General features: G+C 44.1%; 2 protein-coding genes across 3 annotated transcripts; one reads left to right on the plus strand and one right to left on the minus strand.

The window, feature by feature from the left end:
- Positions 1–2,828: 2,828 nt before the first annotated feature.
- tp53inp2 (tumor protein p53 inducible nuclear protein 2) lies at positions 2,829–4,913 on the minus strand. The gene is made up of 4 exons (XM_055027172.1): positions 4,805–4,913; positions 4,216–4,394; positions 3,543–3,642; positions 2,829–3,442 (listed from the first exon to the last, which is right to left on the minus strand). The coding sequence occupies exons 2-4, from the start codon at positions 4,322–4,324 to the stop codon at positions 3,208–3,210; spliced, it is 444 nt and encodes a 147-aa protein (XP_054883147.1). The 5' UTR covers positions 4,325–4,394; positions 4,805–4,913; the 3' UTR covers positions 2,829–3,207.
- A 1,832-nt stretch (positions 4,914–6,745) lies between these two features.
- On the plus strand, positions 6,746–11,361 carry snai1a (snail family zinc finger 1a). Of its 2 annotated transcripts, none has more exons than XM_055027168.1 (3): positions 6,746–7,172; positions 7,611–8,132; positions 10,446–11,361. In XM_055027168.1, exons 1-3 carry the CDS (start codon positions 7,097–7,099, stop codon positions 10,628–10,630), a joined length of 783 nt encoding a protein of 260 aa, XP_054883143.1. In that variant the 5' UTR covers positions 6,746–7,096; the 3' UTR covers positions 10,631–11,361. The 2 variants fall into 2 exon arrangements, with proteins under 2 accessions (XP_054883143.1, XP_054883144.1); XM_055027169.1 differs by having other exon boundaries at positions 7,614–8,132.
- The last annotated feature ends 3,907 nt before the right edge of the window (positions 11,362–15,268 follow it).

The following is a 15,268-nucleotide window of genomic DNA, read 5'->3' on the forward strand; positions in this document are numbered from 1 at the left end:
GAAGCTGTTACGTTTCTGAGTTTCAAGACAACAGCAATATCAAACGAGGTACAACTTTTTGCGTTACTGATATTTTGTTTTCATTACTGCCATTTAACTGAATTTTTTTTCAGCCTAACAACTAAATGGCTTGTTGCACGCAAAAGCTCCACAGTCTCTTCCAGAAACGCAGCTGATGGGAGGAAACAGAGAGACGAAAATAATTACTTTAGAAATGAACGATACAAGCAAAACAAGTCAGAATTTTGGTTTCAGACACGATGTCACATTGCTGTCAGGAGGTTGAGGAGGCCTTCCTCCCAGAGAGCGTGTCATTTTTCTCCTTGTGGAGGAAAAGGGGATCGACCACCATCTGCTGCAAACAGCTTAAATGTTTTCAAGGTTTGTTAAATCAGATCAGTTCAGAAAGATAACCAAATCTGAGAGCAGATCTGTGTGATGTCACTCAAGCGATCTGGTCCACCTGAGCTACTCAGGGCCATGTAGGTGCCACACTGCTTCCAGGTCGGAACCATCACTGAAGGCGTGAGAAATGTCAGAGGCCTCTTTCCCAGCTCCAGACTGTTTTTCTGAATCGCAAATGACAAACAGAATTTTAAAAAGTGAATGAAATAAAACCTACAAATGAGATTATACAATGATGGATGAAGCCCAAGGTGGGTGCACCACCTGGTGAGACCTGGGTTGTCCCGTTTTTTGGTTAGGCCAGAAGAGGTCCAAAATGAGGTTGTTGAGAATGATCCCTGACTCGAATGATCCTGCAAATGGCCTGTTGAAGGAACTGCAAGATTGTCAAGGTGACAAACAAGAGAAGAATGTCACAATGCCCTGCAACTCATACCGTACATATCCTGTAGGTTTGATCAACATCAGACCGTCGGCTGAAACACCATCACCTTGCGAAATATACCAGGAGGTCATCTTGTCCCATCAGCTGATGGAGGTGGAGGCATGAGGCATCCTTTGCTGCAGCTCCTTAACTTGACTTTTACTGCAGGAAACGAAATCCACGTGGCAATTTGATTTTTGCACACTTGGTTTCTGCTGCTGAAGGATCAACTGGCAATCTGCCCACCCCATTGTCTTTTGACCAATATCATCAGAGATAAAGGCCTAACAGTTGTCTGGCTGGGTGTATTATTAGTCAAAAGACTGGCAGCTTCAGTCCAAACAAAAAAGACAAACTATGTGTTTTACCTAATGGTTGCAGAAAGAAGGTCAGTCACTGAAGAGTTGTAGTTGGGATCACCCAGTTCAACAGCCATAGTTAAAGCTGTTATCAGAACCTTCAAGTTGAGAAAACAAATACGAGAGAACAATCCAGTAATTATTACTTATCATTTAAAGGATTATTATTTACATAAACATTCAGTCTGAGGAACATTTTGAAAATCAGCTCTAGGTCAATTTGCACAGCCTACAGTTGACAAACCTTTGTGCATCTCCTGCTCCTGATTACCCCATAGCTGATTTTTATTCTGATCCAATTATGGCAAGTTGACTCATGAAAATAAAAAACCATGGGACCTTTAATCACACATTTCCCATCCGTACAACATAGAAATGAACTTGAAGAAAATGCTTGACAAAGTGTATACAAACATGGTTGGTATAAAAATCTCCCATGATGGCAGATGGCTTCTTTTTGTACCAAACCTTGACAATCACAACTGCAGAAACAGAAGATGTCCCTGAAGCGTCCAGCTTCACACCTGACATCAAATCTTTGGAAAGACAATCACATGCTCACCTACACCAGACACGTGTGAATGCACAACACCCAGGCAGAGAGCTCCCATCACGGCTGCGTCCACACTGGACCCATGATCCCAAAGTACTTTCTCACTGAAAGCAATGCATCACTCATGATTTGACACCACACCTTTTATGAACCCCTGTGGAGAAACTGAAGGTAAGCTGCTGCTACCGTCAGGCTGGAGCTGCAAAGAAGGTGTGGCACTTTACGCACCAAAGGCTGCAGATGAATTTTTATGATCAAAATAATTGTTTTGATCAGCTGAATGAATTGTAGCTACATTCAGCAGCTACACTGAATGTAGCTGCTGAAACAAAACTCAACAAGGCCTTGAGATTCAGGTACAAGAGTTTTGGGAGTCCATCTGAGTTGGCTGATGGCTCATCTCCAAATGGGTTTACCAAAAACCATAATGAGGGGGGCCAACCACATGGTAAACAACGGGGATGTTTGTTGCTTTACCTAGTCGACTGAAACATCTGGATTGAGAAAATTTCTGATTGTACCCGTCTGCCACACAGCACACATCCACTTTAGCAGGAAATGAACACAACAGGTACAATTACTTTGAACGCAAACAAAGCATTGGACACCGGGAGGAGTCTGATGGGTGCGCCCCATTTTTCATCCAGCTGGATGGATGATGGGCCACTTTGGTGGAGGGGTTTGCATGCTATCTCAAATCAGTCAGAGAAAAACCCACATGCTTCATTCAAACCCATTATTTACGCATGCCAACTTTGACCAGGCCACTATTTAGTTGTCAAGATGTTTTGGCAAATAAATGACTCGACCCAGGAGTGGATTTGTGGTTCCTGCATGGTTTTCATGACATTTTGTGCTTTTCAACTCTTACATTAGATGAACGTCATTCACGTTCCATTTAAAATATAAATTTGTGAAATTCACGATACATTCATGGCATATATTTCTGCAGGGTACAAACACCCACTCAATGAACTTGGCTAAATACACCAAGTGACCCATATATCGTTTTAGTGGCAAAAATGTTGCCAGGTCGAGAAAATAAAATGTCTTTTTGATTTAATAAGGCAAACTTATGTCCCAGAGATCTATAAAACTTTATTTATTAACCCTACAATAAATGCTCCAATACAAGCACATAAAGTGTAAATGCATACACAATAACATATCCAAGAAAAAAACAAACATATATAGACTGCAATTCTCCATCCACAAATATGCAATGCCATGCATGCACATAACACTATATCTCATTTCATGAGGCGAACATATTTATTCCTACTATAACAAATAGTGCTTTATAGGCTTAAAACAACAACCTAGCTGCCTATTACTTCATAGCAAGCGTCTTAGTGAGTTAGGATTATGTGTGTTAAAGTAAAAAAACACACAAAAAAACAAGCTGTGTGCTTATATGGGTATAAAAGTAGAAGCAGATCTTCATCCCTTGTAGTGTGAGCTGATCCTCAGTGGCTAAGGCTGCGATGCCCAGGCTGGTGGAGGTGGAAGGAGTTGTGCTGCAGCGCTTGGTGAACATGGTTTTGGCGCTGCATGGCGTTGCGGGACGCGTGGCGGCGGTCTGTCCGGGCCTTTGCCTTCTGAGCGCAGGTCACCTGGCTCAGCTCTGCCACGGCTTTAGGCTGGGAGACATAGCTCGCCACGGTCCGACTGGGAGGAACGGTGGGCTTCACAAGCGACGGGCTGGACGGAGACAACGGAAACGGGGGAAACGTGAGACTGAGTTTAAAAACGAATGGAAGAATTTATTGATTCAACTTAGGAGGGGTTAATGTCGTCCCACCTGCTCTTTTCTGCGTTGGCAGGCGTTTCTCCCTGAGAAGCGGCCTGAGCCTGTTGTGCAGCAGCCACCAGGGCATCCTGCTTCTCACATCCACCTGCCTCTGTGAAAACACAAGGAAAGCTGTTATGCAACTCTTGTTTACCGTTGGTTCCTGCTGCGGTGAAGCGAACATGCAGAATATAAGGGTGTGTTATGTTTAAACAAAAGACACAAAAAAAAAATAAAAAATACAAGTCACACAATCTTACTCTAAACTGAAAGCACTCAGAAACAAAATAGTATTGCTTTATTATTCAGCCAAAATTCAGCCAGCAGAGCTTTATGGAAGTATTTATACCCACTAACTCTTAGAGAGTTGGCTTGTAACCAGTTACATTAAGTTAATTAACTTTTTGGGTAAAAAGAAAATACTTTTAGGAGTATTTTTACTATGCTGTGTACTTTATATAAATACCTCACATGCTTTATCTTTTTTATTTTTGTAGTATTTCGTGTAATTCTTTTTCCACTTTACAATCATGTGCTATGTAGTGTTAATCCACACGAAATCCCAAAAACATACCCTGAACTCAGTGGTTATTGCTGGACACGAGCTTCAAAAGCTCCCAGGAGGCATTAATGCTTCTGCACTGTTTCATCTGAGTAGATCTTAATGTTTTGAATCTCCTCCTACCTTGATGGTTGACAACAAGCCATCCATCCTCAGCTGCATCTCCAGGCTTGACTTCCTCCGGCCTCTCTACTTCGCCCCCGAACAGAAGACGCACAATTTTTCTGAGCATGACTGTTCCTGTCCTGTTGTCCCTCCTGTCTTTATTCTGCAGCAGGACTCGTGATCGCACGAAAGAACAACTGCAAAGAAATACACGTCGTGCTTTAACCAAACAAAGCACCACTAACTACTTTTCAAAATAGAGCCAGTGTCGTGTCAGCTGACGAGGATGTCCAATGAAAAGGCCGAATGTGTCCATCTGTTGCAGGATAAATGGAGGCGGGGCAAATTATTGTTCTGTGAAATAATGGAACCTCCTCCTCCTCCTCCTTCAGACATTTTTAAATTAAAACATACAGCTGTAATCAGATCACAGATCGGGTATGGGAGAAGAGGATCTGCTTTTATTTTTATTCCGTTGACACGCAGCTGTGCCTGATTAAAATCCCTTTAAAGAGGCGACGGGTGGCTTTTATTGTTTCAATGTTGACACGCTGAAGCCGCTGCGTCCACGAAGTCGTGTGTTTAAATAAAGCTGCAATTTTCTTACCTTCTCGGGTTGACTTGAAGGGGGTCTTTCACTAATTCCGCCTCCAAAAATCGCACAACTCAACTCGTATGAACTTGCGCTGCTGTGCTGCTGGTTTGTGTTTCAAATCTTCAACCGAATCAAGCCAATGGCAACACCTCCCATAAGCCCCGCCCACCCAAACCAAAGAGCCAATCAGAGCTCACAGAAGGAGCCCGCCGTTTGATTTGAGTGAACCGGCGCTGTGTTCCAGTGCCCTCGGAATTCTGGGTTCTAAATGTCCTCACGCCCACAGAAACTTCACTGCAGTTACGGTTACACTATAACTGTAACCGTAACTGCAGTGGAGGAGACCATCTCCTCCTCTAGGGTGTTTTGTGTTGGTCACCAAACACTTCTAGAAAAAAAAACATCACTCGTGATGGACATGTTATTAAATACAGTGTCTCTCCTGGTTAACTTGTATCCCTTCTTCACCGATATACAGTTCCAATCCTTATTTCTGTTGGTTCATTAATTAATGTTTCCTAACAAACCTCTGACAGCTTTGCTGAACAGCTTCACTTTTACTGGAACTAAAATCCACACAGGAAAAACTCTTGTTACTAATTCATGGACTTCTGAGAGCAGTTCATGTATTTTATTTAAGGGAATCGTAGTATTAGCAAGGTACTTTTCTTGATTGGACGTTTTGGAAAGTCATGTGTTGTTTTGATAGTTATGGACCACTTTTAAGTTATGCTGTTATTAAATTTCAATAAAAATTTAATAACAGCATAACCATAATGTGTGGTTGCAACAAGGCCTCACAATAACACATTTTGCTGCACATCGAATTGTCGCATTAATTATCGCAATAAGCGACGACATTGAGACCATTTTCAAATAACGTAGCATATTATGATAATGCAAGTACGGCCTCTCTCAAGCACTAATGAACTTTAATTGTGTAAACAAAAGAAAAACATTCAACACGGGAATCGGAAGATTTCGATTAAATATCCAAAGCAAAATATGACAGCCGGAATCGATAAATAAAAGGGAAATAAAACATTTTTAAAATCAACAACTGAACCCATAAATAAAACATTTAAATCATATGGATGTAAAGGATTAATTGGACAAAGTCCACAATTGTCATCCAAGAATCCAGACTGCTTAAGTTGCTGCCTTGTAATACACCTTTGAAATTTACCAAATTATTTTTGACAAAGGTTCTTATTTAATCACCAATGACTTATCTCATTGGTGATTTAGGATCACCTGTGCGATAAGTCATTATAAAGTAGGCTATGTGTACATCTCTGGTTTCAGCTGTAACAAATCTTTTCTCACTGTTATTATCCACATTTTCCTTTTCACTTTATCTTTCAATTTACTAAAAAGTAAAGATCAGGCATCGTCTAAAAGCCTCGATGAAAGAAAATCCTGGGCTGAACCCGACCTGCCTGCAGAACAGCGCCGCCTAGCGTGTCATAAAATTAACTAAAAACATCAGCGCTAACAATCCTCCAGCAGGTGGCGCAATTCCTCCACTGAAATCACGCTTAGCGGTGACGGACAAGTCTGTAACCATGTCAATTGAAGTTAAGCAGGACAAATGGAGACGGGGAACGATTTAAAATAAAACCAGAACCAAAAAATATACAGCGTGAAACTTTGAGATAAATTTATAGAAGCGTATTAAACAGCACTTTTTTTTATTTATTAAAAAAATAAATTCTAAATTAACACAGTCGTCTTATATTGCTATTTTAATACAAATAATTTTTTTTTTAGACTTTGCCAAATACCAAAATTGATCAATGATTCATATGCGGCCAAATGATTCATTCTTAAAGTTTTTCACAGTTCCTCTCTCTCCCTCTCTCTGATCTGCGCCTTAACTTTGTTGGCTGGTGTTTTTTTTTTTTTTTTTCTTTTTTCTTTTTGGTGATGTAAAATGTGCGAGGCTTCTTCTCAAACTCTTAAACTGCGATATGCTGCGTGGGGAGGGGCCCTCAGGGCGAGCACACCCCTCCTTGCCTGTGTCGGAGTGTTTCAGAACAGAGGCCAGCATTTAGTTCCTCAGCAGAGAAGCTCTGCATATCACTCCGTCGGTGAAATCCATCCCAACTTGTTTTGGGTAACAAGGAGGACTTTTTTTTATTATCGTTTTTTGTTGTTTTTTTTTCCCTTCGCCTTCTTCTTCCTTCTAGGACTACAGCTCTCTTCGTCTCCTGGAAGCTGTGCGTCGTGACCGCGCGTTCCTTTTACGCACAGATCTTGGAGCCTGAAATTTAAAAAAAAAAGGAGAAAAAAAAAACCAGGACAATGCCTCGGTCTTTCTTGGTAAAGAAGTATTTCGCCAAACAAAAGCCAAACTACAGCGAGCTGGAATGTCAGAATGGTGAGTCACGAGACTGTTTACTCTTTTTAACGGAACTTTCTGATGCGAACAACAGGAAAGAAATTCACCTGTTTCAATATTATGGAGAGAGAGAGAGAGAAAGTCTGGCTAGTTTTTTTTCTTTTCCTCCTCCAAGAGGCGACTCCCAGATCAAGTCGGGGCCCGTTAGATGCACTTTCCCCCTCTTTCTGCGTGGAGACAGAGCTCCATTCATGTTACAAGCTGAATACGTGGGAGGAAACTGCCCTGGAACTTTCCCATGTGGCCCTTATTTTATGCTCCTGTACAAATGAGGAAGTTTGCCATCGTACCATACCAAATAAGAACAGAAAACAGAGAGTGGCTCTTCTTCTTCTGACCTTATTTGATCCTTAAAGTGAATTTGTTGTAGTTTACTGACTTCACTGCAGCCTCCTAACCGCCCTCCTCTTTCCGCAGCAGATACTTCACTGGAGACCTATGCTCTTGCCGAAGTGCCATCAGCAGACAACGGCACCTCCACCTGCTTCACCACGGGTCTGGTGTGGGACCTGAGCGTCCTCCCCGCCCTTTACCTGCCCACCGCCCATTCGGAAGCCTCTGGCGCCTCGGGCCCCCTGGACCTGAGCTCCCCTTGCAGCCTCAGCAGCGGCGCCAGCAGCAGCGGCGAGGAAGACGAGGGGCGCAGCTCGGACCCCCCCAGCCCAGAGCCCGTCATCACGTACGCCCCTCGCCAGAGGATGAAGTGCACTGGCGTCATGGCCCACGTCAGCCCCCCCGAAGAGGAGGAGGAGAGAGGAGAGACCCCGGCGATGGCGGCCAGGCCGGCGTTCCTCTGCAAACACTGCCCCAAGGAGTACACCAGCTTGGGGGCTCTGAAGATGCACATTCGCTCCCACACCCTACCTTGTGTCTGCACCACCTGCGGGAAGGCGTTCTCCAGGCCCTGGCTGCTGCGCGGCCACATTCGCACACACACAGGTGAGGCTGAAATCTGCTCCGAGAGGATTGCGCAATGGTTCAGATTTTCCCCTGTTCACTGGATCTGTTATTAGCTTTGGGGCCACTGCCAGCCTGGAGACCCCAAGAGAACATATAGACAAGTTTTCGCATGCACTGGCTGTAAACATATTAGAGGTAAATCAGCCCCCATTTTCCCTAATCTACTGATCCTTACATATTAAGCTGATCTTATCTACCTTGGCAAAGGTCTATTTTGCCATTTTGCTCTGCCATGAGAGAGCTTTCACTTACAGACCCGCCCACCGGGTATGTCTGCATGTTTGCAGTTAACAATAGTCACCCACTGTTGCCAACTCAGCGACTCTCTTGCTAAATTTAGCCATATTTCAAACAACAACAACAAACCAATCTGTATCAGCCAAAACTGGAGTTGGCAGCTTTTTAAGGATTTCCAATCGTTAATTAGTGAGAAATCACCCCTAAGAAAAATACTCCTTTTGTCTGGGTTGAGGTCCCAATTCTCACACTGTTTGTAAGTCGATCATAACAAATACCCTTCCCTCAAATTATTACCATGGACAAAGCTTTAAACTTCACCAAATCACAGACTTGGCTTAAGGTGAGCACCCAGATGAAGTTCTCCCGATGGCCTCAGACTAGCTTGAGACAGCCCTCGGTCTCTGGATGTGGAAATCGGGGGCAGTCGTTCCGAGTCAGAACATGCTATCTGATGAACTCAACACTTGATCAGCAGACATTATCACACAGGGAAGCCCTCCGTGGACTCATTGATCAGTCATTGTGCTTAATGTCTCAGCAACAATGAGTTCTCCACTAAGTATCTTATCACAGCTGACCCGGGGTGGGGGAGTGGAGGCACCTGAGTGGGGGCAGAGGAGGGACAAAAGGTTTAAAGAATGCCTGAAGGCTCGCTGTTATCACTGAGCACTTAGTACCTGCAGTAACTTGTTAGCATGTTAATCTCATTTGGTTCTGATTGAATCATGCTAATTCAGTCAGACTCTGACCCCAGCAGTCAGCCATGTGATCCTCATTATCTTAACAATGTGTCTGTGTTTATACATGTGTGTTTGCGGGCTTGTGTGTGAGGTGTTAATAGAGAGCTCCCATCAATATAATCCTCTCCCTGTTTGAGTATGACTGTCGTAGTCGCATTTCAAGGGAGCTGTGTTGAATTGAGTGCAACTCTCACACTCGGCAAATTTGGATAAGAATGAATTTAATTCCATTCGCTACCGGCGCTCCTCAAGTTTGTGTCTTTGGCTTCTTCTTTAGCAAACGTCTCCTCCTCTTAGCTTCTATATTGTGAGTCTTCCTTGAATTCAATACCAATTAAAATTGATTTGCAGAAAATACCCTTCATCTTCGTGCACTTCCTCCTGCTCTGAGGAGAGTAAACACTGATTCGCCTCAAACGCCCTCAATAAATCAACTGTTAAGCTGAGATTGTGCTCGTTTTTACAAGGCCAGCTCTTTTCAGCAATTGACAATTCCAGCATTTCCCCCCAGGGAAAAAAAAGCCAGACCTGCTGATGGCAATTTTGGAAGATATAAATGTTTTGTTTTTGTTTGAAAAGTGGCTAAATACACCAACATAGTCTCCAAGTCGGCAACAGTGGGTTGACTGCTGTTAACTGCCTACGTGCAGACATGCCAGTCAAATCTCTCTCACTCCAGAGCAAAAGGGGACAGCAGACAATTTTTGAAGCTTTGTGGAGATAGATAAGATCAGTAAGATGAGTTTCTCATGTAGGCATTGGCCGATCTCCCAAAAGTGAGGTAATCTGGACCAGATTACCTACTTAAAAGTCTAAATGTCATTCTGAATAGTTCTCCATCTTAAACTGGTCACATAAATAATGCCACCTTGTGTCTACCCAATATATTGGAAATCATCTCTGTCTTTTTTTTTGTCACCATTCTCTTCCTCCATATTTTCTCACTTCATGGTCAGCTACCTTATTAATTATTGCAACTCCCTTCTGTTTGGTCTCCATCTCTGGTCCGTATGTCTTCCTTTAGTTCAGAACTTCTTATTGCTTCGACATAGTACTCCGCCTCGTCTAGAACTTCACTGACTTCCCTTTCTGTACCACGTAACCCTGCTGCACCTTACACATCTGAACTCTTGTGCGTCAACAAAAACGTCCCTCGCTCTCAGTCTTTCCTCCTCCTCTCATAATTGTCCAAAGCGTCACAACACATCTTCAACTCTCGATCATAACCCAATCACACCTGTCTCGAGAGTATTTTTTGTTGTTGTTTGTTTTATCTTGTGTTTTTAATGTAGTTCCCTTATTCTCTGCCCAGGTGAGCGTCCATTCTCGTGCCCCCACTGCAACCGGGCTTTTGCGGACCGTTCCAACCTGAGGGCCCACCTGCAGACCCACGCCGAGGTGAAGAAGTACCAGTGCGGCGTCTGTTCTCGCACCTTCAGCCGCATGTCGCTGCTGCAGAAGCACAGCTCCTCGGGATGCTGCTCCACTTTGGGCTGAGGCGCCGCGAGCAAGCGGGGCAAAACATACTGGGACATTTTATTATTTTAAATTTTTTTTTATATTTTCTTCTTCTATTGTTGACTGAGTTTTTGAAGCTGGACTATCTGAACTGAGCAAAACTCACTAAACGTCGGCGCCTCTTGCCGCTGTCTGCGCCCATTCCAAATAACGCGTAACGTGAACTGGTCACGTAAGAGGCGTCTCTCCTCCCATCTTCGCCCTGGTGCTGGTCAGCTCAGGATCATGGCCTAGACGCAGCTGCTCAGAGGTAGGGGTGCGTGGGTGGGATAAATCCCTTGGCCCTTCTCGAAGCAGCACACACTCGCGCGCGTGCGCACACACAAAGGCAAATGCATGCACAGCTGTCCCTGGTGCTGTGGTGCAGATAGATGAGGTGCTAACAGGTGCTGCAGCCATGACCTTCGCTGGCTGATAGCAGGTGACTCCCGATGCCCTTGGTTTGCTTAAGGGAAAAAGAGGAAGCATATCATCGCAGAAGAATGACACCGGTTAATGTTTTTGCTTTTTCTTTTTTTTCTCTTCCTTTCGCTGATGTGGATCATCGTAAGCCTTTGTTTTGACTTAAACCAGAACCTCTGCCTTAATCCGTTGGGCTTTAGAAATGGGAAAAGCCATTCTGCTGTTTTCCAAAGATGATTCAGTGTGCAGCTCTCCTGCAAACATGTACAAAAGAAAAAAGTAAAAAAAAAAAAGCCAATGCACTCAAGGTTACTACAGTGTTATTGATACTAAGCCAAAGCCATATGACTCAAATGAATGTGCCTTGAAATTGTATTATTCGTACAAACAGTGCATATATGTTTTTTTCTTCTTATACCTCATTTAGCTGATGTGGCTTTAAAATCTGACTTCAGTATTGAAAGAAAAAAATTTGTGTAAGTTAAGACCTATCAGAAGGCCGAGACCAAAGATGTTAACAGTTTACACCATGGAAACGTGGTTACCTAACATGTGATTAAAGCCATGGAAGTGGACCAGACTGAGATGAATTTCTCACGTTCCTAAATATTTTACAGCTCTGTTGTTGTTTTTTTTTATTAGTGCAATGGGCAAATGTTTTATTTTGTCTTGGTTTGGTTTTTTCTACTATGCCTTTTTGTTCATCTTTAATTTCTACATGTGCTAAATGATGCATTTTCAATAAAGTAATTTATGTTTATTAAAACTCGCATTATTGATATTTTTTCCCTGTGTTTTTTTTTTTAGCACAAGGAGATGGGTATAAGACTCTCCGCTTTCGCTTTAGAGAAGTCATAAAACGCGTTTGATCATTAACCGGGAAGACAATCAGCGGTTTGGAGAAAACCGGCTGTTGCATCGAAACGTTGCAGATGCGGGTCGAGCGGCGCGCTGTGATTGGTCAGAGCGACGGAATGCACCTGCTTCCAGTTTCCACCTGCTGCCATCTACTTCTCTCTCTGGCTGTGCAAACATTGGCGCGTATGCAAATGGGAGCGCGTTCAGGCGCAAGCGCTGAGCCGCGTGGCGTGGCCGCTGGGTGGGTTTTAGAGGAACTGAGCTGTGCTGGACTGGTTCTGAACCGACCCCAGAGTGGAGTTTCAGTTAGACGCTCTCCATCGCCGATTGATGAGTGTTTGTGCTTTGTTTTCGCCTCTCGGTGAGAGCGCAGCATATGTTCCTAGACAGTGAGTCAAAGTCTGGCGCTTTAGGTTCCCATGGCTCCTCAGCTCTCAGTCAGTAAGTCAAGCTGCTAGTCACTGTGTCTCTCAGTCAGTCAGTCAGTCGCCGTGCGTGGGCCGAGGCCTGAGCCTTGGCCACGCAGCGCGGAGTGAGGTAAACTGTTCCACTGCGTCGTTCCTGGTTTTCTTCTGACTCAGGGTTATGTGCTCACAGTGAGCATGCAGTCCGACTGACTCACCTTATATAAAGTTGCTGTAAATGGGATTTCTTGAAACCAGGATTGGGGCTTGTGCTGGAGTCTCACGGTGTGAAAAAAATATCGCGGTTTTAACAGTATCGTCGTGCTCTATGTAATATTTAGATCAACAAAACAATGAACCTCTTATGATGCTGATTTGTTTGTTGTACGTAGCAAATAGGTTGAAATATGAAATATTGCCCTTTTAACATGGCTGCAAGGCTCAATGTAGACCGATGACAGTTACTGGGAGGTGAATTTTGGAATTATTACGGTTATAAAAATCAAACTTCTAGGCTAATGTTTATCTACTGTCGATGAAGCTGCATAGGCCTGAGTAGTTTCTGATTGTGCAGGATATCAGACATTTCTGCCAGTCTGTTATTTCTAGAGTTAACCAAACATGAAGAGCTTCTTAGGTAACTGAAGTTACCTAAGAAACCCTGGTTGCATCAAAATTGCAACCAGTCGAGTAAGGAGTCGGCTGTTCGACAGACATGCTGATGGTGGCTTTCCAGCTGTGGCATTACGCTGCTTTACTTTACGCTCTATGACTTTTTCTGGTTTTTGGGACTAAAAATATTTCCAAATCATCCAAATTGTTATTCTTGGAAGCAAAGAAAAAGTGTAATAAATGTTTTTGTTGGGTTTTTTTCCCACCCAGCTCTCTGGGGATTTCTTTGGGATCTGATAAAAGCATTTTAAACTGCAGAACATTTTAGCAGTTTCTAATCTGCAGCCGTTCAGACTTCAGAAATCAGCGTGATTGTTTGGGTTTATCTCTGTCGTTCAGCCAAGATGCTTTTGGGGAACAGCTAATAAAGGCTCAGCTGTTGCTCAGGGTTATGCTGGTGATGTAAGCTGTGATGTCCTGGGGTGTCAGCTGCTGGCAAAAGGCAACTCTCTCCAGTTCACTCGGCTGCTTTCATGTTCACTAGCTTCCAGTTGAAGCGACCGCTTCACTTTTTTTGCTTTGTGTGCTAAAGTCGATTCCCTCCGCCTTTCTGACGCGTCCGGCGTTTACTAAAAGTGCACCAAGTTCGCCGATTTCGGAGCTATCGCAGCACGCAAGGGATACTGCAGAGAGTTGTACCCTTTCCGAGTTCCTCAACAGAACTGAAAACACAACAAGCTCCCTATTTTTTTTTAGAATTTTTTTTGTCCCCTGGGGAGAGAGCAGGGTCTGGATGTGAAATCTGAGAGCGTTTTCCTGCTGTGTGCTTTACAGTGCCAGAGCACTCACTGTAATTTACCAAAAGTGGCTGCTATTTATGCCATAAAGCATGTGTTTAACATTCCTGAACCCCACTGTGTTTGTGTATTCCTCGCTCACTCGCTCTCCCACTCACTCTCTGGTTGTCTCTGTGGCTGTATTTCTATTTGTGTGTGTGTGTTTTAAGTGGAAATGGTCCCTACAGAGCAGCAGCCTTTCCCTCTTCACAGGAGGATCATCTCTTCTTTGCCTGCCCCCCGTCCCAGCCCTCCGCCCCTACTGTGAAACAGAGGCCCGACAGGAAGTGGGAGTTTACACTGGCCTACTTTAACCCCCACAAATAAGCTGCATCTCTGGGTTGGAAGAGCTGCTGAGATCAAGCGCTCGTTCTGTTGCTGCACTATGCCAGCAACAGAACTGGCTCCGTGCTCCTCTCACGTCTTTATTCATCCCACCCTCCGTCTCAAGGGTGGAGCCGGGTGGCCGGGAACTAAAGAGTGGCCTTCGGGGCAGCGGCAGCAGCAGTCAGGGCTCATGATCTGTGAGACAGGAAGGAGCTGTCAGCATCTCGTAAACAGCAGTCATCTGCTCTCATGATACTTGAGGCCTGGTGAGAGCGCTCCTGGGGAAGGGCCTTCGCCTTGGCTGCAGGCTGACTGCAGCGAAAAGTATGAAGCGTAGCCGATGCTGCATATGACCGTCATCTGAGGGTCGGTGTTCATTTTGCAAAAATTTCACAGCCTCCCGCTGGTAAGCTGATCATCTCCGGGGGAGGTACTGGTCTACTCACAGCGTGTCACTGTAATAAGCGTTGGAACGTTTGAGCATTTTGTATCTGCGACAGCGAAGCAGGACACATTTTTATTTATTCTTTTCACTAAGGCAAATCTGAAAAATTTGAAGAACTACGCTGTTTGCTGTAGTTTCAAATGCAAGTTCACCAACTAAGTCAGTCATTCATTTTCCTTTATTTAACCAGGTTAAAACTGGCCTTACAATGCAATCCAACTCAATTCTCATTTCCATTCACAGCTCAGTCTGGGCTTTCTCCCATTGACTGTGATTTCTCTGGTAGAATTTCTACCGGACCAATCAGCGAGCAGAAGGAGAAGTTGTGAATGGTAGCGTTGATTTTCTGCACCATTTTAGATTTGCTGCCTGTAGTTTCAGCTATAGCTGCAGAGGAAGTGAACAACACTGCTCAGGCCGCGTTGGCCACGCTTCCAAATATTGAATTAACATCAAGAGCCGCCTCGTTCGGACCAGTGCTTCTCTCTTAGCAGAGGCGCATGGTTGTTTACATCACAGGCACTTTCCGGCAAGTTTCACAGCATCAAACAGCCGCATTACAAACATCACGGGGAAACGTTAGCAAATTGGGTAAAATTTAAAACAGTCTACGCCTCCAACAAGCAACTGTTTGTCAATAGCTGAGGTTCCGAAGCGTAGACCCTGTGGCTGATTTTTAACAGGCTCGGTTAAAATCCCTTTGAGATCAACTTCTTCATTTACAAAGAGAAAA

This window comes from Poeciliopsis prolifica, unplaced genomic scaffold, assembly GCF_027474105.1.
Source record: "Poeciliopsis prolifica strain line A6 unplaced genomic scaffold, Auburn_PproV2 SCAFFOLD003, whole genome shotgun sequence".
NCBI lineage: Eukaryota > Metazoa > Chordata > Actinopteri > Cyprinodontiformes > Poeciliidae > Poeciliopsis > Poeciliopsis prolifica.